This window comes from Sander lucioperca, chromosome 14 (assembly GCF_008315115.2).
Source record: "Sander lucioperca isolate FBNREF2018 chromosome 14, SLUC_FBN_1.2, whole genome shotgun sequence".
Lineage (NCBI taxonomy): Eukaryota > Metazoa > Chordata > Actinopteri > Perciformes > Percidae > Sander > Sander lucioperca.
The window spans coordinates 25,743,328-25,768,468 of record NC_050186.1 but is presented as its reverse complement, the minus strand read 5'-3'; the positions used below and the strand labels follow the sequence as shown (position 1 = coordinate 25,768,468).

At 41.5% G+C, this 25,141-nt stretch overlaps 1 protein-coding gene across 4 annotated transcripts in view; it reads left to right on the top strand.

Moving 5' to 3' along the window:
• The window catches only part of si:ch211-196i2.1 (collagen alpha-1(I) chain), a 137,171-nt gene that overhangs the window by 49,135 nt on the left and 62,895 nt on the right, over window positions 1-25,141 (top strand). The window contains exon 1 of one of the 4 annotated variants that reach the window (XM_035991589.1): window positions 10,775-11,149. The exons of the other annotated variants lie outside the window; for them this stretch is intronic. Within the exon in view, the coding sequence (XP_035847482.1) occupies window positions 11,054-11,149 (96 nt within the window). The 5' untranslated portion in view covers window positions 10,775-11,053. Of the gene's footprint in view, window positions 1-10,774; window positions 11,150-25,141 lie in introns of those variants that run through there. 4 annotated transcript variants of the gene reach the window in all.

Below are 25,141 nucleotides of genomic sequence, written 5' to 3'. Positions count from 1 at the left end.
GTGCCTGCAGTGCTCTGTAAATCTGTGCTGAAAATTGCCTGTTTATTGAGGTGTTAAAAACAAACAGAAAAACATGCGGTTGCCTGGTTTCACAGCTGCGCCCCGGAGTTGTTGTTGAAGGGTGTGGCCAGCTGACCAGTCGTCATGGTGATCAGTTCCAGCTGTGGACAGGCAGGCAGCTACAGTCGTTTATACCAACTGCTTGTCTGGTTTCACTGGCTTCTATTTTGTTTTAATCAGACTCTGTCTGTAGAACCACCAGTCCAGTGTCTGTCATTAATTAGCACTGCGGTGCAGAGCTTTGGGCGTCAGAGGCACCAACCAGCCGTCCCACCTCTTGTCCTTAGCTGACTGATCAACTTTGTATGTGTGTGTGTGACCTGACCTGTCTGTCCTCTGGTCCATCAGTCTTTGTCTGTTCACTGGTCTTGTTGTGGCCTGCAAAATGGCTCATCTGAGTGCTGAAGCTAAACGTCTTTTTGATTAATTGTAGCGAGGGGCACATTTCTTATGGTTTTTATAAAGAAAACAATCAGCCAATGTATTGATGTTGTTTTTTTTGTTAAGGTATTTTAACTCAACCACTGTGTAATTGTATGTTTTGGTTGAATTATTTATGGTGTATGATCAGCAGTTTCTGTATTTTCTCCCTGTTTCTTCTCTTCACGTTTGAGAAGTTTTTCTGAGCTGTACTCTCTGCAAGAAAACCTAATGTAATCCATGGTGGTCATCATTTTCCCACATAGTTTTTTTTCTATCCTTTGGGCAAAAATGTGCCCAAAACAACAAAAGTAATTACAGCCCTTTATTTTACACCTGGCATGAAGATCTGTCAGATTTATGCTTCTGCGGAGGCTCCATGCAGAGCTTTCACCGTAGCCTACGTATTTGGCCTGAGGTTTATACCTGTGCGTTAGTGTGTGCGTTGATCTCTTTAAGAGAATAGCAGGGCCGGCATGTGTGTGTGTGTGGGGAGAGTGTGGTCGAGCGAGTGAGAGTGACGTGATTAGCTTCGAAGCAGGAACCTACTCTAGAGGCATAGTGAGGGGGAGGTGTCAGTCATTCCTGGCAGCCTTACTGTGTTCTGCATGTTCAAAGATCCCATTAAATGGGCACTTAAACTTCCACTGGTGTGCATCTTTAGTGCAACAGTGCATCTTCAGCGGTGACTAGGCTTGGGCAATTGCTTCTATTTTCATATCGTACAATTGTGGTAACTCAAGATCTCCAATAGGTGAAAGCGCTCAGACAAACTGGATTCACTCCTGTGGTGATCTCTTCTACAGAAGGTCTCAGTTCATTTATGTAAACTTAGCCATTCGTACTGCTTGTTTTGTTTGATCGATAGTCGTTATGAAAAGCATAAAATCTTTACATTTTAGAAGCTGTAACCAGTAAATGTTTGATATTTTTGCTATAAAAATGACTAAAATTAGGTTTTGATTGTCAGAATAGTTAGTGATTAATTTTCTGTCAAGCAACTATTTGATTACCCAAGTTTGAAGCAATTTCTACCCGATTTTTATTTTTTTTATTTTTTTATCGTCGATCATCCCTCCCAATTGTTGATATACTGCAATAATGGGTGCAACTACAAAGTCCACATAAAGCTGGCCAGACACTTAATGGATTAAGCCCAAATTCAACCCTTAACTGGTCGGCCAGACTAACTCTAGAATCAGGCCAGATTGGCTGTCGTTTGACGTTCAGTTTGAGGGGAGCCCAAATTGCTGTCTGAAAAGAAAATACATCACATTGAGGAAGTATTGATAACATTTCATTCAATGTTTAAAGCTTGTGTTAATAATGATTATTATTTTTAAGTTATTAGTACATCCAAATCCACAATGAGCTGGCTTTTACATTCAGAAATCCTTTTTTATTATGACTACACACACTGAAGTTTAATCTTTCAGACCAAACAAAGTACAGGTCCTGAAATACATACAGTTGTTTACACTGGCACTTAAAGAATGAACCGTGTTCTGGAATCTTCACATGTTTGAAATGGAAACAAAGCAAAAACATTTTTTATGTCTATGCAAAGCACCTTTAATATTGAGCATGGGTCTGGTTCTCTTCATAGTACAGTAGTGTCTTGAATGTAGAACACAACCAGCATGCCATGCCTGGCCAACTCCAGGCACAGAGTTTCTCCATCAGGATGGCATTGGGATGCCATTGGGATTATGTAGACTGCCAAGGCCTCTCCTGCTGTTTTGAGTTGTAGAGAATGTTTGCAGGAACAAGCTGCACCCGACCTGTCTTGATAGTTACTCAAATCTCCTTCAGCTGGCTGCATCTCTTTCTCATTATCTGTCTTTCTCTGTTCATCTGTTTTCATTGTTCTGTTTCATTGTGTCTGCATCTGTCTCTTCTGGCTTCATGTCTGTCTCTGTGTCTGTCTGTCTCTTTGCATGTCCTTGTCTCTATGTCCTTGTCTTTGTCTCTGCCTGTTCAACCAGCTGTTTCCCACTGCCTCCTGTGTGCCTTTGTGTCTTTATGCTAAGCTAAGCTAACCAGCTGCTGGCTCCAGCTACATACTGTATTCACTGTACAGTTGTATCAATCATCTTGTATCAAAGTATTAAATGCATATTCTAAAAAGGCAAACTAATCCTCTAACCACCAAGTAAAAAAATGATTGAGCCTTTTTATATCATAGTAAATTGAATATATGTGGGTTTTAGCCTGATGGATAGACAAAACAAACAATACGAAGAGATTTACCTTACCCACACTTTTTCTTTCTATTTTATAGACTAAATGGCCGATTTATTAGTAAAAAATAAAAAAAAACGTCAACAGGTTAAAATAAGTGTTCATTGCAGCTTAGGAAATAGTGAATGAGGGAGTGATTTTGGACACAGCAACCTGTTTCTCATTACATCCACCCAGACCAGACCTGTGGAGGTACAGCCATCCTGTCTCTGGCTCTCCTCAGAATCTGCACATTTGAAAGAAAAAGAACTAAAACAAGGCTCCTACATTAGCAAGATCTATTTCTCATTCGCTAAGGTCTGCTGCTGTCGTCTTTGAAGCGTAACATTTCTGACTGCGGGGCCACGTTGTTGGGGTTTCCTGACTTTGATGCATGCCCTGTCTGGGGCCACCGGCTCCCTTGACAGGTGCTCTCTTTAGAGACGTGGCACTCGCCAAGTTAATGTACAGCTCCTCCAATGTGCACTAAGATGTTAAACACTCCTGGAGGTCAGGGACCTTAGCTAAACATGTAATTCCAAAGCCAGAGCTATGAACTTCAGCGTATGTTGATGGCTTTGAACCCTCCCAATCCACATGCCCTGTATTAGTCGAGATTACTTTCTTTTGTAAATTCTAGTACTTTGTCTTATCTTTTAAGATATTTATCAAGAAAAAATGCCAAAGAAGCAATGTAAAGACATCATCATTTTATAGACTAGCCAATTTATCAAGTAATTAGAAAAATAGTCAACGGACTATTTGCGGCCCTACTTATGTGCTTGATCATAAAGTTTTTATTCTCTTAAATTATATTGTAGAATTGTGGATTTCCTTGCATATACAGTATGCGTGTACGTCAGAATGAGAGGTGGAGAGAGAGCATGACAGAGCTTGGGTTTGATTGTTTGTTTTTTTAACCACTAGTGAATCCAGTTTGTCTGAGGGCTTTCAGTTTTATAAATAGTTGTAGCAACCGAGTGTTTCCACTCGGGTCCCTAGAGAGGCCTCTTTCACAAAACTTGTCAAACAATGGCTTTTTACTGGCAAGCTGAGACAAAAACAAAGAGGTGGAAAAAAATGATCCATCATTTTGACACTTCTCCATGACTCTGTCGATCCACTAGAGTCCATGTCGTATTCTGTGTAAAGGCTGCAAGAGTTGCTTATTAAATGACTTTACCCTATGTGGAATTTCCATGTCCTAGCAAAGCGTCGGTGTTGATAAAGGTTGAGTATTGTTTGAACTTTTTTTTAAGGCTGCTAATTAACAAATTACCCCTTTCCCTCAACTGAGAGTGTTTCCTTATACTAAACAGACAACAGCTTAATTTGCAGTCATGTTTCTTCCCACCGGGGACAAATGTAGGTCCAATATTCTAGCTCTGTTTTTGTCCACCAACTTCAAAGGGAAATGTCTTGCTGCTAAATGCTTCACTGTGTTGACAGTACAGGTAGCGTACAGTGTGTTTATCGGGGCGTATTTGCTGAAAACATCTGCCTGCTGCTGCTGGGAAACTGCGCTGCTGAGAGCATAGAGAGTAAATCAGCCGAAACGATGAGCTGAACGATGCTAAAGCACTTAGTGATGTTTTTGTGATGTTTTGTTTGGAGGAACTGCAGTTAGGTGATAATTGTCTCGACACTATAGCAACATCTTTTATATTACACGTAAATGATCTGATGCGTTGTTTATACAAAAATATTGGTAAGATATGCTGTTGATAAGATAGACAGCATCTTTTATCAGTGTCTTTATTCTAATTGGCCTTCAAGACTTTGTTTTGTGAATTCCCATAAGTTAGAAGTGTTTGATCTAGAACAATGCTAAGGCCGGAAATGAAACGTGAAGGGGCATTAAAGGGGAATTCCACCGATTTTTGACACATCAAAGACTGTTTACAGGTGTTGAAGAGTATAATTACTACATATGTGAAACAAAGTAGTATAAAGCCTTTTGTGGCTCCAGCGGGGGTTGTGTGAAATCTGATAATGTCCTTTAGTGATGTCACTTGAGTCAGTCAATTTACAAAAATCTGGAAGTTAGAAAGAAGTGAGTTTACCAGACCTCTGTAGCCAGCTCCTCGTCTCTTCATCGGCTACATTAGCTGCAACTAGCATAACACACCTGAATCTCTGACCAAACTGTCAATAGTGACTTGCATTGTGGGTATTTTGGGTGGCAGGTTTTGAGAAGGAAGAAGAATGTTGCCATTTTGTGGCAGACGAACTAGACCTGCCATTTTACCACCTTATAATATTGGTATGGCTAACATGTTGGCTAACAGTTTCAAATAGTTTGGAGTCGTGTTTGTGTCCACCTGATGAGTGTAAGTTTAATATTCTTCCTTTTAGCTCTGGTTAAGTCTCCACCATCTGTTTTTAGCCCATTAGCTGGTTACGTTTGATCTTCTTCACCAACTAGTCGCTAACTTTATCCGTCTGCCATTTGGTGCTGGGCAAGTGGTGTACGCTGACTTTATTGGAACGTTTTCACTGAAAACAGCTGCTGCTGAAAACATCCCTGAGGAGAGTGATGAGACTGAATCAAACAGGCTGATCTCACATCTGCATCTCAGTAGAGCTGCAGATGGGTTTCTTTAGGTTCATCACTATATCTAACCCCTTTTACCTTGCATGTCATTTGATTGTAGGTTTATATTGTTTTAGGGAATATTAAAGCCAGTAGTTGTCTTTTAAGACTGCTCTTTCCTCTCTGACTCTCTTTTTTTAAATAATAATAATACATTTTATTTATGTAGTGCTTTAAAAGATCCAGTGCTTGGACCAGTTCACAGGGGTGAGGAAGGCTTTGTAAGTAATGTGGGGAATTTTGTTATCTTGTGAATCTTGTTATATGGGGAGTCAGTGGAGGATTTGAAGAACTGGGGGGGATGTGATCTCTGGTGTGGGAGTGGGTGAGCAGACAGGCAGCTGAGTTTTTGATCTATTGTAGTTTGTTGAGGGTTTTGGTGGATGTGCCGTACAGGATGCTGTTGCAGTAGTCCAGTTTTGAGGTGATGAAGGCGTGAATGAGTGTTTCAGCAGCTGGGAAGGAGGGTTGAAGACGGGCAATGTTTTGGGAAATGGATGAAGGCAGTTTTGGGGTTTGATCAAGGATGACACCGATGGTTATGGAGCTGTGTGAATGCATGAACAGTGGAGCAATCACTGCAGAGGGAGAAATCATGGCAGGATTTGAGGCAGATAAGGATTTTGTCACTTCTTTCTCTATAACCCTTTCTGGCCTCATTGCTTACTTTGCCAGAATCATCAGCTGGCTGAAGCTGAGGTCAGAGGTCAGGGCCAGGTCAGAGTCATCCAACTGGGATGTAGAGAGAGTCGACCGACAGGTAAGCCTGCGTTCACCTCTCGTTCAAAAAGTGAGGTGGATATGAGCTGCTCCTGCAAGACTATCATTATGGATGCCATTGCTGATCTCTGGATATTGTATCATCTGCTTGTCAGGAGAGCCAGCCAGTGCATAGTGTGTGGATGAAAAGCTGATATAATTCCTTAACTGTCAAAGCTAGAATCAATCGTTCTGTATGTTACATTCCTGTCATGTTCACATCGCTAGCCAAAAACAACATGTGCTCATGCCAGCAAGCATCACATTCCATCATTGATCTCAATACTGTTCACTTAGTTCGGCCCTTCTTCTCAACAACAAGGTTGCACAACAGAGCAAATCTGCCAGGTTTCCTAGCAACCAAGAGGGATAGAAGCAGGTAGATATGCTGACAGACCTCTTCAACTCTCTTTAAATATCTGCTGTAGCCAGCCAAGAAGCTCCAGTAAGGCCCAGCAGCAGATGAGTGAACCACGTCAGGTCGGCTCGATGGTGTTTTTTGCCTCCAACGTCGCCTTCCAGGCAGCTAACCTTAACCCTAAACATAACCATTGCCGCTCTGCCTGGAAGGTGACTTTGGAGGCAAAAAACACCAAACGCCGTCAGGTCGTCGGTTTCTATTTGTGATTTTGTACGGTATTCTGCCAGGGTGCGAATGCAAATCCTGCTGGGTTTGGCTCCAACACGATGGATCTGCTGAACAGGATAGTTACAGTTCTCTCAGGTCTCTCCAACTGTGTCTGCAGAGCTCTGTGACTAGTGGCTGTCAGGCTTTATGATCATAGCAGAGACAGAGAAAAGTAAATCATGTAAGCAGTGTTGATGATATTGTAATATAATGTAATATCCCCTTAATTATAGTGCTGAAAGATAGCCACATACCATCTGGTACTGTAGAAATGCAGTCATGCAATCTCCCAGCTTCATGTTTTTTTCAGTTCTGTTTTATCAGTGTCATGTGCATTGGTGTATGCATCAGAGGTGATGATGATGATGATGGTAGGAGGAAGAAGAAAATTAAGTTTTAAAAAGCAGGGTTAGTGCTTTAGAGCACTCTTTAGTATTTGTAACCTGCATTTGTTAAAAGTATGCAGAATTAGCTCATAGCAGTGCCTGTTTGCAATGTGACCATGGATATACAGACAACTATCACTGTATTACTTAAAATTCAATTAAAAACCCAAGGATTCTTAGGCAAGTTCTGGAGTAATAAGAAGTGTCTTTTGTTTTATTACTTCTAAGCAGATTTATGGATGTCTCTCCATCACCGCGCCCCTCTCAACTCTGCCTCACAGTTTGGAAACCTCTGCTGTAGAGAAACCGTTGAAATACTTTAGTAAAGTGAGCTATTTTTGAAAGGCCAACACAATTAATCCAACAGTCTCAGGAAACACTTTGAGGTCTTTTTTTCACGCTTGGAGCTCTTCAACCAAACCGTTGGCATTGTAGGAAGATGACACACTTCAACATGAACATGTCAGCGCAGCAACAGAAGGGAGACAGCGGGATACAGAGCTCTCGTTTCCCAGGACAGTATACTGTAATGAAGAAAAGACTAATATTAAAACAATCCATCTGGTGGGATAGATTCTAGGGCTAAAACACATTTTTCTGGGGGTTGCTCTGAGTTGCATGCTGCATCAAAGACTCAACAAAGAGTTTTAACTATTTGCTAAATTAAAACAAAATGACGAGGAAACATGCATTGTGTTTGCTGTAAAAAAGAAAAGATATATGAAAGAGCATCTGAATGCCATATCTTGGTTTTTAAATGAACAGGATGTTTCTGTACACTGTCAAGCTTTGCTTTTATGTACATGACCATAGATTGAGCAGTAACTTTTCATCTGCTTGGCAATATTCATAACTGTTTCCAATATAAAATCAAGTAATTACAGACAAGCGAGAAGGCCCTCAAATCATGGAGTACAAGAGGAAGTGGGTTGTTGAAAAGAGGGAGTGCTCAGATAAAAGAGGAGGAATTAGAAGAAGATGGAAACAGAAGAAAGGAAGAGTTCTTGCTCTAGTTGTGTCTTTCTCTTTGTCACTAAGAGGCTGCGGAACGATTTTGCTCAAACTAATAATTTGCCTTTCCAAAACTGTAATTTAGTATGGGGTATCTATGCTATGAAGATAAATCAGCTCTGGTTAAATGCTAGGTGATGGAGCGTTGTCACAATAGTGCTACATCAGCAACTTGCGATCACTCTCCTGTCTGTGTCTTCCCAGTGCTAACCCTCTCCACGAGGACAGTTAGGACCCTGCACTGCAGGCCCTGCTCTTAAAATGCAAGGGATTACGTCTTCAGTGCAGACAGTGGAGATCTCTGGAAGCCATTATCTGGCGGGTAGGACCAAGATGTGCCGGGAAGTTGTTCAGAATTAAAAAGAACAACATTGATTTCCACCCCGCACATCTGCCCCGCAGTTTTAAAGCGCCTACAGAGGTTCTGTTCACCCCGAATCAACCTCCCTCTGCTCTCGTTTATTTATATTGCTGTTTATGCTAGAACAGCTTTCCTTTTATTCCTAAAAGACATGAAGTAATGCTTCCTGTGACAGGGAGCTGCCCCGCTGACTTTCATGCAGAGGTGGTCTCCTCTCTCGCATGTAAATCAAGCCAACCTCAGAGAATCCTTGGTGAATATTTCCCCTCAAATGTTCTCTCAACTGTGGTTGTTTTTGCTGACCCTAACCACTGCGGCTTTCCCCCTCTCTTCTAATTCCCCTCCAGAGATTTCTTTTATTTTAGGTCTAGTTGTGTGCAGGCTCCCTCCAACCCAAATCCATCCAGTGTGTGAAGACAGCCGGGATTCCCTCACACCATCCCTGTCCCTGTTTTCCTTTGTTCTGCTTCCCTCAGCTGAAAGGAGCACTTATTCACTTGAACAGATTTCTAGTTGCCCGTGATGTTGCAATTAGCGTCATATCCCAATAGCTCGCTGCGATCAGATGTTCACTCTCGCATTTAATCTGTGGTTAGCTGAGTGCTGTCAAACAATTTGGACTTTGAGGATTTAATGTGCTATAACATATGCTCTGACTTGTTGTGGGTGAAATGAATGTAATGTATTTATTAAGGGTGTCACGATTTCGATTTTAAATCGAAATCGACCGCACTTCAGTCACAATCTCGAATTTCGAATAAAAAAATGGAATCGTGGATGCTGCCACGCCCCCATGTCACGTCCGGTCGGCTAGTCACGTGTTGTTGGATTTCCAGTGGTTATGTTGACAACTTTTGCGTTGTCGACAAAAAAGCCACAGTTTGCCAGCTCTGCTATGTGCGTGTATCATATTCTGTGTGTTTACCATTGCACATTAGCCTAGCAGCTGGCGGAGTTTTCCTCTGTTTATAGCTTAATCCCGACAAAACCGCACAGTTGAATTTCAGCATGCGTGCATGTTTTGTAGCCTAAACAGAGCAGCTTATATTGGTTATATTAGAGAGGAACAAGTTAGCGGACTGCCGAGTCGCCCTCTCTGCTTTCTGTTTGCTAAGAGAGAAGACACACCAGCCCGATAATCGGCTGTCGGACCGTCTGGCGTGGTCGGTGACTCAAGTCTGTTCGGTGTGTCCCGTGCCGTCGGCCGTCGGAGGAGCCGTTGGCATTCATTTGGGTCGACCCGACATGTTCAGTCAGAGACAGGGCAGTCGGGACTCACCTGGAAATGGGGAGCGGATGAGCCTCTCAAAATCTGACGAAAATCTTTTAAACTGACCTTTGTCAATCTGAAATGAAGACAGATTCAGAAACTGCACGGCCTATTTCTCGCTTAAAATGTTTTCAGAAACATGTTTTGGTGAACTATTTTAGTACAATATGAGATTGTATTCTGAACAAGCCGCCATGACAATCTGGCTGTCAATTTCCGGAGAAAAAAGAACCACGTGACGCGTTCGTCCAATCAGCTGCCGGTTTTCATTTTCTGGGAAATAATCAGACTGTTAATGGAAACAATACAGAAGCAATACGCCTGCTGCTATGGAGACGTATTACGTTTCGTGCACGCGCAGAGCGTACGCTCAAGTCGGCGTCGCCTCGGTGTGTTCTGAGGCATTTTTTGGACCTCGGGACCCGACTGATCAGTCCGACTGGCTTTTCTACCGACGGTCGGCCCGTCTGGTTGGTGTGTCAGGGCCTTAAGACCGCTGCGGCTGTGCTAGCTCAATGGTGTTTTAAGCCCCCAACCAAGCCTTCAAGGCAGCGCTGCGACCGTCGTCTTCAAGGCAGCTAACCATAACCATTGCCTAATCCTAGTGCCTTACAGGCAGCGCTGCCTGGAAGACGACGTTGGGGGCTTAAAACACCAAACACCGCTGTGGCTGCGAAGCGTCTGCTCTCAGCATTGTCGGCAAACTTTTTTTTCCATTTTACTTTATTGACAAATTGTCATGTTTCCAACTGACTGAAGATATACATAGTAAGTTATTGTTACATTATATTGTTAATAAATGTTTTAAATTTGACAATGTAGTGTGGTACATTGTGCAAAAAGGTCAGCTATTATATTGCATAAAAGTCTAGTCTAAAAATGGCATAGCAAGCTGTGCTTTAAAAAAAAAAAAAAAAAAAAAGAATCGAACCGTGACCTTAGAATCGAAAATTTCATCGAATCGAGGATTTGGAGAATCGTGACACCCCTAGTATTTGTTAGTTAAAATACTTTGGGTTGTTTTGAAATATAAATTGTTCTAGATTTTAAGACATTACAGTTGTCTTTGTCAGTTTCCCTGTGAATGTTTTCTTGTCTCGCTTTTTCTCACGTTCACAGAGGCCACCCTGAGGGCTAATGGGCTGGGCTTCTGTCCTCCTACATACGTGGATTAGATGCATTGTCTTTACAAGATGTATGGTTGGTACAAGTGGATGGGTGTGCACCCAGTAGGTGTGTGGGTGTGTCTGCTGGGAGCTGGATCAGCCTCCTGTGCAGAGGTCTGCCTGTGGGTAAATGTAAACAGAGCTGAAGTGCAGACAGACCCGCAGTGTCTCCTGCAGTCATGCTCCACCATGTTGGATGGTACTTGCTGCTGGGATGCCTGTTGCTGGATTTAGATGGCTTGCACGTGCAGGGTCAGAGGCGCCGGGAGGCACAGGTACTGCCTGGTGTAACCCTATACACATGCTGCAATTATCGATGTAAATGTTCCCTTTGCTTTTGTTCTACACTGACGTAAATTAGGGTGTGTAATGCTCTGCAGACCATTGTGTTGCACACAATGTGGCAATGCTTTTGATTTTACTGGGATGGGGGATGTTGATCTATCAGAACAGATATTTGTGTGATTAACACACTATCGCACTTAGAGTCACAGCTCTTAAAGATTTGTCTTTGATGTTTTAAAGTTCAAGGTTGCACCTGCTGTAGTTTTCCTGTGGGTGATGTCATGGCCAGGAATGTCCAGCTTAATAGTGTTATTCCTTTTTATCAATTACATTCAAGTATTGCTTTGCTGGCATTTTTGTATGAACAGCCCATTCAAATGTGTGTTCTCTTTCTCCGTTCTCCAAACTGGATGATTTTATTTTCCCCAACAAAATGAAGAATTGAACAAAGTAATTATTTGTGTAACTGCTAACTGATAGACACTATCTTTATTTATGCATAACATGTCACATTCATGACTTTCAGCGAGTCAGTGGCATAGTAGGCTTTTGAACCAGACACTGTTGATTTTAGCAGGTTTGTAATTTGATCAGTAATTCCAGTTATTGCACATAAGGGCTTTAATGATGAGGTGTCTAGGATAAAAAATCGTTGACTGAGACGCAACCAAATAATTCAACACCCTGTGAAATCTATAAACACATGGTGCAGATGTCTTTGTGTGACTAAGTACTTTTTATCTGATGACCTAAGGATTGCAACATCATTAATTAAGTGAGTGTTATTTACCGCCAGTGTGCCGGATTCTTTCGTTCCGTGTTACTCAGTAATTCCAGTACAGTTACTCTGCAGTATCAGAGCACATGTAGTGGAGAAAGACACAACTCTATGATTTTGGTATTCAAAAACATACAGTAGAAAAATGCCTTGTGTGGAGATGAGAAGGCTGCATTGGAAGCCAGCTAGAGGTCGCACTGCAATTTTATTGTTTGAAAATGCCAAGGTCTTTCTTTTGTCCCTGCAACATATTTCATGATCTTATATCCCAGGACCACCACTGGTGATTCGGTGGACGCTTTGATCCCATCCAACAGTGGCATTTCTAACATGGGTGGTCCCGCTGCAAAAAAAATTCCCGACCATGACCGTGTTAATGCCGCGCTCAACCTGCTGAGCTGCTGAGCAACACAGTCACAATAGAAAGTCACACGCTCACTTGTGTGCACATGACAATTCTGATGTGTACACACTCACACACACGCGCACACACACACCTCACCTCACAACTCACTGGCTGTTTGTCTCTTCACTGTGACCGCTTCTGTTGCTGTTTTCTTTGTTTATTTTAAGTTCCTCAGAATTTTTCTTTCTTTTTTTACTAATCATAAATATGATTAACAGTTCTTCACATTGTTCAGTTTTTTATTACACTTTCAAACTCCTGTACTTATTCTTGAAACATCAGACCACTGTCATCATGCTTTCTTCCAGGCCAAATTGCTTACTGCTGCTTGCAAGACCCAGCCAGTCTGCATACCTGTGTCTTGGTTAGATTTACAGACCTTGCCGTTTGATTAGCCCTTTTGTAGAAGTTAGTGTTAGTTGTCTCTCTCTCTGTGTGTGTGTGTGTGTGTGTGTATGTCTGTGTGTGTGTGTGTGTGTGTGTGTATGTCTCTGTGTGTGTGTGTGTGTGTGTGTGTGTGTGTGTGTGTGTGTGTGTGTGTGTGTGTGTGTGTGTGTGCGTTGATGATATCGCTGTAGCCTGCAGCGCTTGTGTCAGGCTGTGAGGCCGCCATAGACTTCGCATTCTGTCAGCTATACATGCAGACAGACTCCTGAGGAGTGCTGATGGAAGGACACAGTGGTTTGTCATAACTATTAATCTAGTCCAGATGTGCCCTTGTCAACATCTGCTCTAATTCTAATGTACTGCGTTGTCTCACAAATGTTGTTTGATAGTGGCAGATAAGTTGAGTCATTGGTAGACACTCATAAATACATTTTTTAATGGAACTAATGTGATTGTCCTCATTAAGTAGGTATTTTAAAGATATCTTTTGATTAAATTGCAGTCTGAAATGATTTTTTTTTTTTTTTGTTTTGGCAAATTTGTATAACATGCAGTGATGTAACTAAGACAATGAAAACAAACTTGTGACAGTGTGATTGATTAGGGAGTTTCAAGTCCCTGCAAGTTGGAGCATTTGCTATCCTGAAGGTTGGAAAAAGTCATTGAAATGAGCATGGCCTTAATACTTCTAGTGTGTTAGTTAACCCAGTCAATTTAGTATCTTGTTTTTATTAATGTGGTATGTGTCGACAAATTCACCCAATTTATTGTCCGATCATGCCAACTAGGCTTTAACGAATGATTATCAGTCATTATAATTATTGATTATTGTTTATTGATTATTTCTTCTGACTCAGCGTTAAGTCTGTAAACAAAAAATCTGAATTTCCCAGAGCCCAAGGTGATGTCTTCAAATTGCTGTTTTGTCAAACATTCCAATGTTAAATCTTACATTTGAGATGCAAATGTAAGGCATATTTTCTTGATAATGTACTAGAACACATTTTGATACACAAGTATCAAATTGTTGTCAACTGATTTTATGTTGATCAACTAATCAATTAATTGACTAATCATTTCAGCGCTAATGAAACTACTAACCTCCCACTACGTGGCAGCATGAACTGAACTTCTGTTCTGTAGCAGCTAGGGCTGCACGATTATGGCCAAAATGATAATCACGATTATTTTGATCAAAATATTGATCACGATTAATTATCACGATTATTTGTTGATTTTAACCAAACCAAAACAAATTTTATTGTCACATAGGCTAATTATAACTGCTTTCACATCCATATTGTGCTACATTCCTCCTTTGTTGAAGGATACTATGAAGGAGTATGCCATTTCAGCTGTTGTGCGACCGCTTTCCAAACATGCGCGTTTGCCGTGAAAAGATACAGGCAACTCAATTTTCTGTTCACGTTAACGGCGCATGTTAAAATCCGGTGCCAATAGGGCACCGGTGCCCGGTATCTACCGGACGAAATAGCAACACAGATTACGGTGCCACTTGAATGTCTGCGTTGCGCTCTGATTAGGGGTGGGAATCTCTTGGCACCTCACGATTCGATTCCGATTCAGAGGCCAACGATTCGATTCTAAACCGATTATCGATGCATCTCGATGCAACAATTGTTTTATGTACATTTCCATGCGTGATTTAAAAAAATATACATATAAATCTGAGTTTGCTACTCAGAGTTTGCTAATCACTTCCTAGACAAAGCAGCTAGGCAAAGCTTAGATTTTGACATATACAATATTTGTCACACACAAGTTTTTATGAAATGTTTTGTCTACTGAGGTTTTTGTTTGGTAGTCGTTCCATGCTTAAGCCTTAAACGTGCTCGTGAAAGTCAGCTTCTCTCCCAGTAATCTTCCATGTCAGAGGCTCAGTCATGTTTAAAGGTGGAGAATTGGCTTCTTAGAACATGAAACATGAGGTGGTCAGATGTAATGTGATAAAGTAGATGAACAGCCTATATGTGTTTTGCCTAATTATTTTATGTATGTCTTATTAGATCATGTGTATATATACAAAAAAATGTTTTTCCTTTGGGCCATTTTTGTGTGTTGTTGTCCATTATCCCATCCTCTTTCAGTCACTCTGTTTTCTGATTTGTACTTGTCTGGAGACAGTAACTTTTAAATAAAAATCAACACATTAAAAAAAAATAAATAAAAATAAAATAAATCTTAAATAAAATAAATTATCGATTATTAACTTATCAGAGCCGATAATCGAATCGTTCTAGAGAGAATCGCGATGCATCTAAGAATCGATTATTTTTCCCACCCCTAGCTCTGATGCTCCAAAACAGACGTTAGAGGCAACAGAAACATCGCTGCATGTCACGCTAGTTAACACTAATAACACGTTTCACAGCAGCTAACGTTAGCCTACCGTTAGCTAGAGTAAGTACCTGGATTAAACACGGCTAAAATGCTGACAGCTAAACGGTGTAGTGTGACTGTATTTCACTGTAGAGGATTCCAAGAGCGGAACCAACAGTCTGCCGCTAAAGCTATGAGCTAAAAGACACAAACTAGAGGCCAACAACTACACTGGTCACTGCTGTTGTCTGAAAAACAACACAGACGGGACAAAATGTTGCGTTTACTGGTAAACTGGTAAACCTCGTGACGACTTATGCTATCTGTTGTGGAATTTTCCTCACGTTACTCTGTCCTCGGTCCTCTGTGACTGTCTACATCTAAACTAAGCTGCGCGGTGCAGGGAACAACTCTGATTGACTCATGGAGGCACGTGATCAGAGAGTGGTTTACGGAGCTTTGGAAAAAAAAAATTGATACAGAGCGTTCTATGAACGGAATGAAACATTTTAAATATCGCTCGATCACGTGAATTTGATCGTGGGAAGCCAAAATCGTGATCGTGATTAAAATTTGATTAATTGTGCAGCCCTAGTAGCAGCCTTTAGTATCCATGATAACTGAAGTTAGCTTGCAGATGTAATTGATGCTCATATCGAACAGTTGTTTGTGAGGTGCATTCTGCTCAGAGCCTCAGAAAGTTGAACATGCCTACGAGCTCAGCATGGTGTGCTACATTACTAAACTTTAAGGTTCTTCCCTGCAGCAAAGAATATGATAGTGTTGCAGGATGACATCTCAGCTGAATGCGTTAACTGTCAGTCCAACATTGATTTTGTAATACAGCAGTGTGGATCGTAGACAGACAAGCACTATTCAGACAAAACAAGGCACTTAAGGTATTTTAGTTTTTCAGCTAAATAATTAGCAAATTCTGTACCAACAAAATTGCAACTTTGTCCACACAATTTGTCTTCAGAACTACACTACACTACATGGCAACACTACACAACACTGATGTTTAATTATAAGGCATGGCTCGTGTTCCCGTTGATCCCAAAGGTGTTTGGATTGGGTTGAAGTCAGGCTCTGTGCATTCCAGTCATGTTCTTCCTCACAAAACTGGGAAAACCATGTCTTTACGGACCTGGCTTGTGCACTGGGACTTTGGGTCAATAGTTAGTTCAGGGCGCTTTCCTGCTTAAACATGACAAAAGTTGGAAACACATTATTGTCTAAATTATTGTATGCTGTAGCAAAGTTTTCACTTCATTGGAAATAAGGAACCTGAACAATAAAAAGATGAAAAGCAACTCCAGACAAAAAACCTGTGTCTGCATTATTTTGTGTACTTAAAGAACACCCATTAAGGAGAGAACCTGGGGGCCTGAGGGTTTGAACACTGATAAAGCACATATGTATGACCATGAAAGCTTTTAATTCAAGTAGGAAAATAAATCAAGAGTTCTCGTCTGACATGAGCATTATGGGAGCCTTAAAATTGTTTTGTCTGTTTATCAGCCTGCAGCTATGCATACCGACACAGACTGATCCACTTGATACCCTGACTGTCATTCGTTCACCTATGGATCACACACTCATATTGAGCCTCCACTCAGACTGTGTGTAGTAAGGATACAAAGGCCTGAAAAACACACACATTAAATGGGCACAGTGTCTTTGCTTGCTTCAGCCTGCTACTGCAGAGCAGATCGTCAGAAAACAAACGTAAATATTGTCTTGACACATGATATAATGGTTTATAGAGTTACTCACTGAGATTATTAAAGTTTTATTTGACAAGATAACTACTCAGATGCATGCTATGCAGCGCCTGCTCGGTAGCCTGGCATAGCCAGACTAATTCCAAATGCGTATTAGTCTGGAACCTCTCACTTCATGTTCAATTCCAAGAGGCGTTGTCAACGATTGCCTCTGGAAGCAATTAAATAGATCTACAACCAATCACAGCAACAAAAGGTGACCTACAACCAATCACAGCAACGAAAAGACATAGCTCTGAGTTGGGTCGGTGCTCTCGCCTTTTTTTTTAGGCAAAAAAAAATGGCAACTGGGTCACAAACTTTCTCAAATTACAGCTAAACAGTACACTAAAATGTCTTTCTGAAAACATTTTAGGTGAGAACTAGGCTATACAGTAACATAATCTTGATTCGTATTTGATCAGCAACGCATAGTTTGACAGTTTGATCTAAGTTTCATGAGCCTGGTGCGTTGTGCTGGACAGAGAATGCCGGTTACGTTCTGTAACTGTGTTAAAGCATGATGCTGCTCTGTCAGTCATCCGTCTTCAACCCGCACCGTGATTCCTACACCATTGAACGTATCTGCCAGAGGAAATGAAACATGAGCTGGAAAATGTCTCTGTTTTCCAGGCTACCTGCTCTGTAGAGTATCTTTAAAGATAAAACTGAATGACCTTATCAATCAATCAATCTTTATTTATATAGCACCTTTCAAACATAACAAAATGCAAGTCAAAGTGCTGAACATATATATGAATGATAAGAAATAAAATAAAAACAGATTTACAGTCTAATACTAACACATACCCTTCACCATACCTAGAGATTGGCATGGGGTACTTTCCATAACATCATCTCTCAGCCTTTAATTGTGCAGGTTGACGCCACTGTCACAAAGATACTATACTGACTTTTGACGTTGGGCTTAATGTTGATGACCGCTCATGGTATTGCCCCCATTCTCATTACACACACAGTATGGTTAAAATTCTGTCAGACCTCTGTCATTTGCGGTAAGTCAGAGGTGTCATGTTGACATAACTGTTAACATACATAGTGTAGAGAGGATCAGTTCTGAATGTGTTAGCTGAAATCTCAGTGGCTAACTATCCTCCCAGGTCCTTAAAATGTATTTAGACTTGAGTGGTAGGGGATTACAGCATAGTAACGGAGTCTAAGCACACCTCAGGGGCCTCTTTAGCTGCATAGGCAGCGCCATACCTGACGTTTACCTCCTCAAATATGTAACTACACCCTGGGGCCATTGGTCAGCTTTAGCTGCTTGTGTTTTCTCCAACAAGGTTCTGATGCCTTGAAGAAAGGTTTAAAAATAAAGCTTCCGATACACTGGCTCTTTCAGTTCCCAAAATGCAACTCAATAGCATCTTATATTAGACCTTCGCTAACCGTAAAATGCCCTCAGCTTTAAAAGTCCATGCTTCCAATTTGAAATGCAGGTTTTCTGTCTCAAGCTTAACTCAAGATAACCCTGTTTACATCATGAGGGTTTGATCTCTGGCTTCTCCTGTCCACTTTAACAAGACTGGACACAATGTCCTCCTTCTGGAAAGCTCCCTTCAGAGCCTTTATACATTACATTCTACAGCTAGTTTCATAAACGTCTAATGCTGTGTTGGTATCAGTGAGTAAAATTCATTGTTAAACTTTAAGTAAATCAATATTTCTACCGGAGGCATCCATACTGGGACTGTCAATACACCTTGACGCCGAGGCATAAATCCAGCCTTACTTTCAGAATCACCACACTGGGTTCCTACTTTTTTCCACTTGGCCCTGTCCAAGCCAGCCTACTTCCCATTGCACAGATGTGCTAGAAGGCCTGGCTAATGGGACTGAGCCTGCCAGCCTGCATTCACAATCCATACTGGGAGTCAAAGCTATTTCAGTAATGAGCTTTAATGTCGTACTGTGATATTTCATTTTTCTTTGGACATTTGACAGCTATCGGCTCCTGACTGACTTGCCAACGTGTCATAGTACTCCAACTAAGTATGGCCTGGGCTAGTGTTCATAGGGATATCTCACAGACTGGGGGGGGAGATAAACTGAAGGGACGGTGTTGACCAGAGGAGATCTAGTGTCAGCTTATCGCCCGGGGCCGGCTGCCTGACTGTGGCCTGGGACAAGACAGAGAGAAAGGGCCTTTGTTTTCAGTTGAGGCGCTGTGTTCGCTCTCTTGCCTATCTCAGCCCCTCGTTATACCCAGCCAGCCCTCCATCAAGGCCTGGGTTTCACTCCCAGTACAGTACTTCAAACTGACTATTCTGTTCTAATGTTTCAGATTTGATAAATGAAAGCCAGGTTCAATTGATAATTTCTGGGTAACGTTTGGGCACATTATTCCTTCTGATAACACAATCAGAGCATGGTTAATTGATTTTTGCACTAACAAATGCCTGTAACCAAATAGGAAACCTGAGATCCCCTCTATAATAACTGTACTAATTCATAAAATGTGTATGTTACCTTTGTATTTATCATGTTTCCAGCTCTCTGTGCTTGTCCAATGGCAACTTTTGTTTAGCTCTCAAAGATTGATTGTAGGGTCAGAATTTGGAGTGCCACCGATACAGAAACATTGTTGCTGACCAAATGTACTGTATAGTATACCTTTACTCTATCCATTAACAGTTGTATTCATTTAGCAGGATTTATTCAGATGAGATGTCAGAAAACATTTCTCACGCCATCATTGTACCAAGATCAGGACACACTCCCCTTAGTTTACTCTAAAGCCATGAACAGTCTGCACACCTCAACCCTAATAAAGCACATGTTGAATAAGATTAGGGATGCACCGAGTATCGGCCATCGGTCCAATGCCGTGGGCATGTACTTGTAGTCATAAAATTATTCCGATACTACCACACCCGATACCACCTCATAGCAACGTGACAATAACTTCTCAGTCAAGCAGGTACAGGCGACGGAAGAGGAGCAATGGCAGCCGTTTGGAGATTTTGGGCTGTAAAAAAATAACTAGGCTCTTGCCCAATGCGTGATTGCACTTGACGACCAGCCATTGTCAGTCGTTAATAATAATGGGTTTCGACGTCTTCTCAGTGTACTGGAGCCGAGAGATTCCCAGCTGTCATCACATCACAGAAACAGTGGGCCTCATTCACCAAACGTTCTTAAGAACAAATGTGTTCTTAAACCCCACTTACGCAGTTTTCAAGAAGATTCTGGCATTCACCAATGTTTTCTTATGAAGGGGATTTGTTCTTAGGTAAGAACAGAATCTACGCACACTCAAGAGCACTCTTACGCACAACTGAGAGCTGACATGTTTGCCCAAAATAAGCAGTTATATCATTTGTATCCGTTCTAATTTAAAATATTAATATTTCTTTATAATTTTGTAACTAATTATTTTCATTATTTTACACATAATTATATGTTTGTTTTAAAAAATACACACTACACTTACACTTCTGCTCATTCGTAAAGCACTTTGAATTGCATTTTGAATGAATTGTGCTAGGCCTATATACTTCATGGTTCTGCGCCCTTCTCTGGATACAGCGTTCACCATGAGTAACTGCATTCCATGCATCGGTTTTATTTGCTGCTTAGTATGCACTGCTGACGCTACTAAATGTGATGTCTCGTTTTTCACTAACTTCTTGCAGCAGTACCTCCACTTCAGAATTAAAGTTTTTCTTTCTTTTGGAGTTGAGGCCTCCACCATCTTTACCACGTCTTTTTCGACATTTCTCTAAGTGTGCACACGGCCCTGCGTTTACCTATGCTAAATAGGAGCAACGGGCATGAGCTTTCAAATTACAAAGACATTGGGATTCATCATTCTAAGAACACATTTGTGAACAATTCAGCTGTTTAAGAACACGTCATGAATCAGACGTAGACTTTTCTTAGGGACTTTCTTAAAAACAAATTTAAGAAAAAACTTATATATTGGTGCAGATATTGGTGAATGAGGCCCAGTGTTTCCAAAGCTGCTTGGTGAAAAAGCACATCAGGAGCCTGTTGCCGTAAACTTCACCACTGATATTTGGAGTAGCGGTGTTAGCCCGATGTCTCTCATCAGCTTAACGGGCATAAACATGAAGAATGTGATATTTCAGTCCGCTCTATATATATATATATATATATATATATATATATATATATATATATATATATATATATAGTGAGGAAAATAAGTATTTGAACACCCTGCTATTTTGCAAGTTCTCCCACTTAGAAATCATGGAGGGGGTCTGAAATTGTCATCGTAGGTGCATGTCCACTGTGAGACATAATCTAAAAAAAAAAATCCAGAAATCACAATGTATGATTTTTTTAACTATTTATTTGTATGATACAGCTGCAAATAAGTATTTGAACACCTGAGAAAATCAATGTTAATATTTGGTACAGTAGCCTTTGTTTGCAATTACAGAGGTCAAACGTTTCCTGTAGTTTTTCACCAGGTTTGCACACACTGCAGGAGGGATTTTGGCCCACTCCTCCACACAGATCTTCTCTAGATCAGTCAGGTTTCTGGGCTGTTGCTGAGAAACACGGAGTTTGAGCTCCCTCCAAAGATTCTCTATTGGGTTTAGGTCTGGAGACTGGCTAGGCCACGCCAGAACCTTGATATGCTTCTTACAGAGCCACTCCTTGGTTATCCTGGCTGTGTGCTTCGGGTCATTGTCATGCTGGAAGACCCAGCCTCGAAGGAGGTTGTTCCCCAAAATCTCACAATACATGGCCCCGGTCATCCTCTCCTTAATACAGTGCCGTCGCCCTGTCCCATGTGCAGAAAAACACCCCCAAAGCATGATGCTACCACCCCCATGCTTCACAGTAGGGATGGTGTTCTTGGGATGGTACTCATCATTCTTCTTCCTCCAAACACGGTTAGTGGAATTATGACCAAAAAGTTCTATTTTGGTCTCATCTGACCACATGACTTTCTCCCATGACTCCTCTGGATCATCCAAATGGTCATTGGCAAACTTAAGACGGGCCTTGACATGTGCTGGTTTAAGCAGGGGAACCTTCTGTGCCATGCATGATTTCAAACCATGACGTCTTAGTGTACTACCAACAGTAACCTTGGAAACGGTGGTCCCAGCTCCTCCCGTGTAGTTCTGGGCTGATTTCTCACCTTTCTTAGGATCATTGAGACCCCACGAGGTGAGATCTTGCATGGAGCCCCAGTCCGAGGGAGATTGACAGTCATGTTTAGCTTCTTTCAGTTTCTAATGATTGCTCCAACAGTGGACCTTTTTTCACCAAGCTGCTTGGCAATTTCCCCGTAGCCCTTTCCAGCCTTGTGGAGGTGTACAATTTTGTCTCTAGTGTCTTTGGACAGCTCTTTGGTCTTGGCCATGTTAGTAGTTGGATTCTTACTGATTGTATGGGGTGGACAGGTGTCTTTATGCAGATAACGACCTCAAACAGGTGCATCGAATTTAGGATAATAAATGGAGTGGAGGTGGACATTTTAAAGGCAGACTAACAGGTCTTTGAGGGTCAGAATTCTAGCTGATAGACAGGTGTTCAAATACTTATTTGCAGCTGTATCATACTGTAATGTTTAAAGATATATGGTTAAACACGGAGGTCCGACCTATCTCACATTTCTGCTGTGCTTATTTTCTGTACCTTGTTGTTTTGCTCATGTCTTCCATAAACCAATTCTAGTGTTACGAACAGCAACATCTCACCGCCAGTCATACTAACTGCCAGTTTGGGTGGTGTCATTTTCTTTAGTCTGTACCTAATGTTAATGAAAGTGTTGACATGAAAGCATCAAACATGCATTTTAGATAAACTAGTGCAGTGCCCGTTGAAAATGTGCCTGTTTGGAACGGCCTCATTGCTTGGCCTGTGGTATTGCTGATTGTAGCCAAAACCATATTGTACCCCAAAATTACTTACAGAAGGACCCCGAACCACTTAATATGCAACTCCCCTGTATAGTCTACTACAGGGGTGGCGAACCTGTGGCTCTTGAGCCGTATGCGGCTCTTTGCCTGCTCCTTTGAGGCTCTTACTGTGTGGCTGGGGGCTGTGTTATTGGTGGATTTATTTTTATTTTTTTTTTAACTTTTTGAAACATTTCAGATAAGTACAAAAAAAATGGAATGCACTTGCCAATACATTTGCCAATTATTTTAAAATAAAAAATAATGCAGAGTTTTGAGGACAAATTCTGCAACCCGAGGAAAAAAAAAAGCTGCCACAGATCACCTTCCTCATTAACCCTTTCACTGCTGAATCAGATTGTTTGAAAGCCCCTCTAGTGACAAACGAGTGAAAGAGTCGCTTCGAGTGGCACAACCGAGTTCTAGCAAGACCTGAAAAGGATTGTGGATAACAAAGACTGTCTTCTGTTTCCCACTGAGTCAATCTAAGTAAGAAAAAAAAACTATGAAAACTGCTATGTATTATGACTGTCATCAGATCTGGAAGGCACTGTTGCTATTGTAGTGTGGATGTGCATGTGTTGTGTGGCTTTTTGCTATGGTGCAGGTTTTTTTGTGGCTCTTTATGCTGAACTGGTTGGCCACCCCTGGTCTACTACTAACTTACTGATTTACCTGACAGAGAACGTTGCAGATTCAGAATGTAATCACAAAATATCACAATGACAATGTGGAGTAATCAGACATTAGCCTCGTGGCAGTGTGCTACCCACCTGGCCCGTTATGAGAGCTAATCAGCACATATCTGCGTTCATCAACCACCAGAATGTGTGTGTGTTGTCTCGTGTCGTATGATCGTTAACGAATTTAACATTTAACACAGCAGAGGCGTTAATTTCCATACAGGTTTAGTGGCTTAACGGTCAAGTAGGGGATTTGATTCGCGGGGGTATTTTGGTGACGGTAATGTTGTAAGTTAGCAGTAGACTTAATTAACCCGACCCAGGGTGAGTCTGAAAAGTGATGTGTCTGCCCGGTTCAGCTCTGAGATTTTCTCGCATTGCACAGCGCTGTGAAGGAATCATCTGCGAGACGCTATGTTCTGCCTCTGTTTAGAATTGGTGAATGTAGGCTACAGCTCACAACAACTTAATACTATATAGTGTCTGGCGATTGTTTGATATTTAGTGTTGGCAAATGGCTTTTTGTTGAGTTTCCTGTTAGCGAAAAAATAGACACAGAAAAGCATAGAGCATTTTTTTCTTTTTTTTGGTATATCCAGCAATCATGTAGCTAACGTTGGAAGCAGGAAAAGAGTCAAAGGCGGTAACACCCCCTCCCCCCTGTTGTAAAGCGTTCTGCACGTCTGCGTGTAGGTTACCTTCCCACCAAACACGGACGATGTGACTCAAAAACAGTGTCTGCTAGCCTGCCTATAAGTGGCATCACGCTCTGTCTGCCACTTGTTGTCTGTAGCTGGTTGTGCTTTGCATGTGTGGGATTCTGAAACGTCCTTAAATTTGCGAATTGTCGTTTGTTTATTCAAAGTCAAAGACAGTCCAAAGTAGTGCTACTTTGCACATTTTTGTGGGTCTGACGTGTATTTCACATTTTAGCTGCCAAAGTGCTTCTTTTACCGATATATAGTTAACGATATCTTTTGCATTTCTAATCCAAACAACGTCCAACTTGGCACTGCACTTACTTGTGCCCGTAGCAAGGCACCTGTCAAGGTTGAAATCCATCGGACTAACGGTTTGAGAGGACGGACGGACGGACGTTCCTGCAATTTATAGATAGATGAGATGAGAAAATATCCAGTTGAACGGGATGCAGGAGTTTTCTACCCGGAAGTTATTGTAAACAAACATTGTGGTTTACGAGAAGATAAAAAGGCGGAAATGACAAAAAGACAAAATAAAAGGGCCTTTTTTTTCAGTGTCGTGTTGTATTTTACCTGTATAAGCTGATGCATTTCAAAAGGTATAACTCTGCTCTACTCTTTTTTTGATTAAGGTCGGTTTATTAAAGATTTTCAGTGTATACAAGATATAAACAAAATACAAACAGTCAAAACTAATCGCGAACATCTACCCACCCACCCACCTACCTACCAGACTAACACCTCAACTCTGCTCTACTCTGAGAAAAAGAAAATCTGTGATCGGCACACTCCTGCTTCCCTCTCCTCCTCCTGCTCTCCATATGCCTCTCAGCTTCTCCTTAGTGCTCTCCATTTCAGCCCATTAGGGCCATCAAACTAAATGTACTGCCCTTTGGTCCCTTCCCCTGAAAGGCCTCTCTCACTGCACCACCGTTCCCCGAGGGTGTGTGTGTGTGTGTGTGTGTGTGTGTGCGTGTGCGTGTGTGTGTGTGTGTGTGTACAGTGCGAGTGAGAGAGTGTG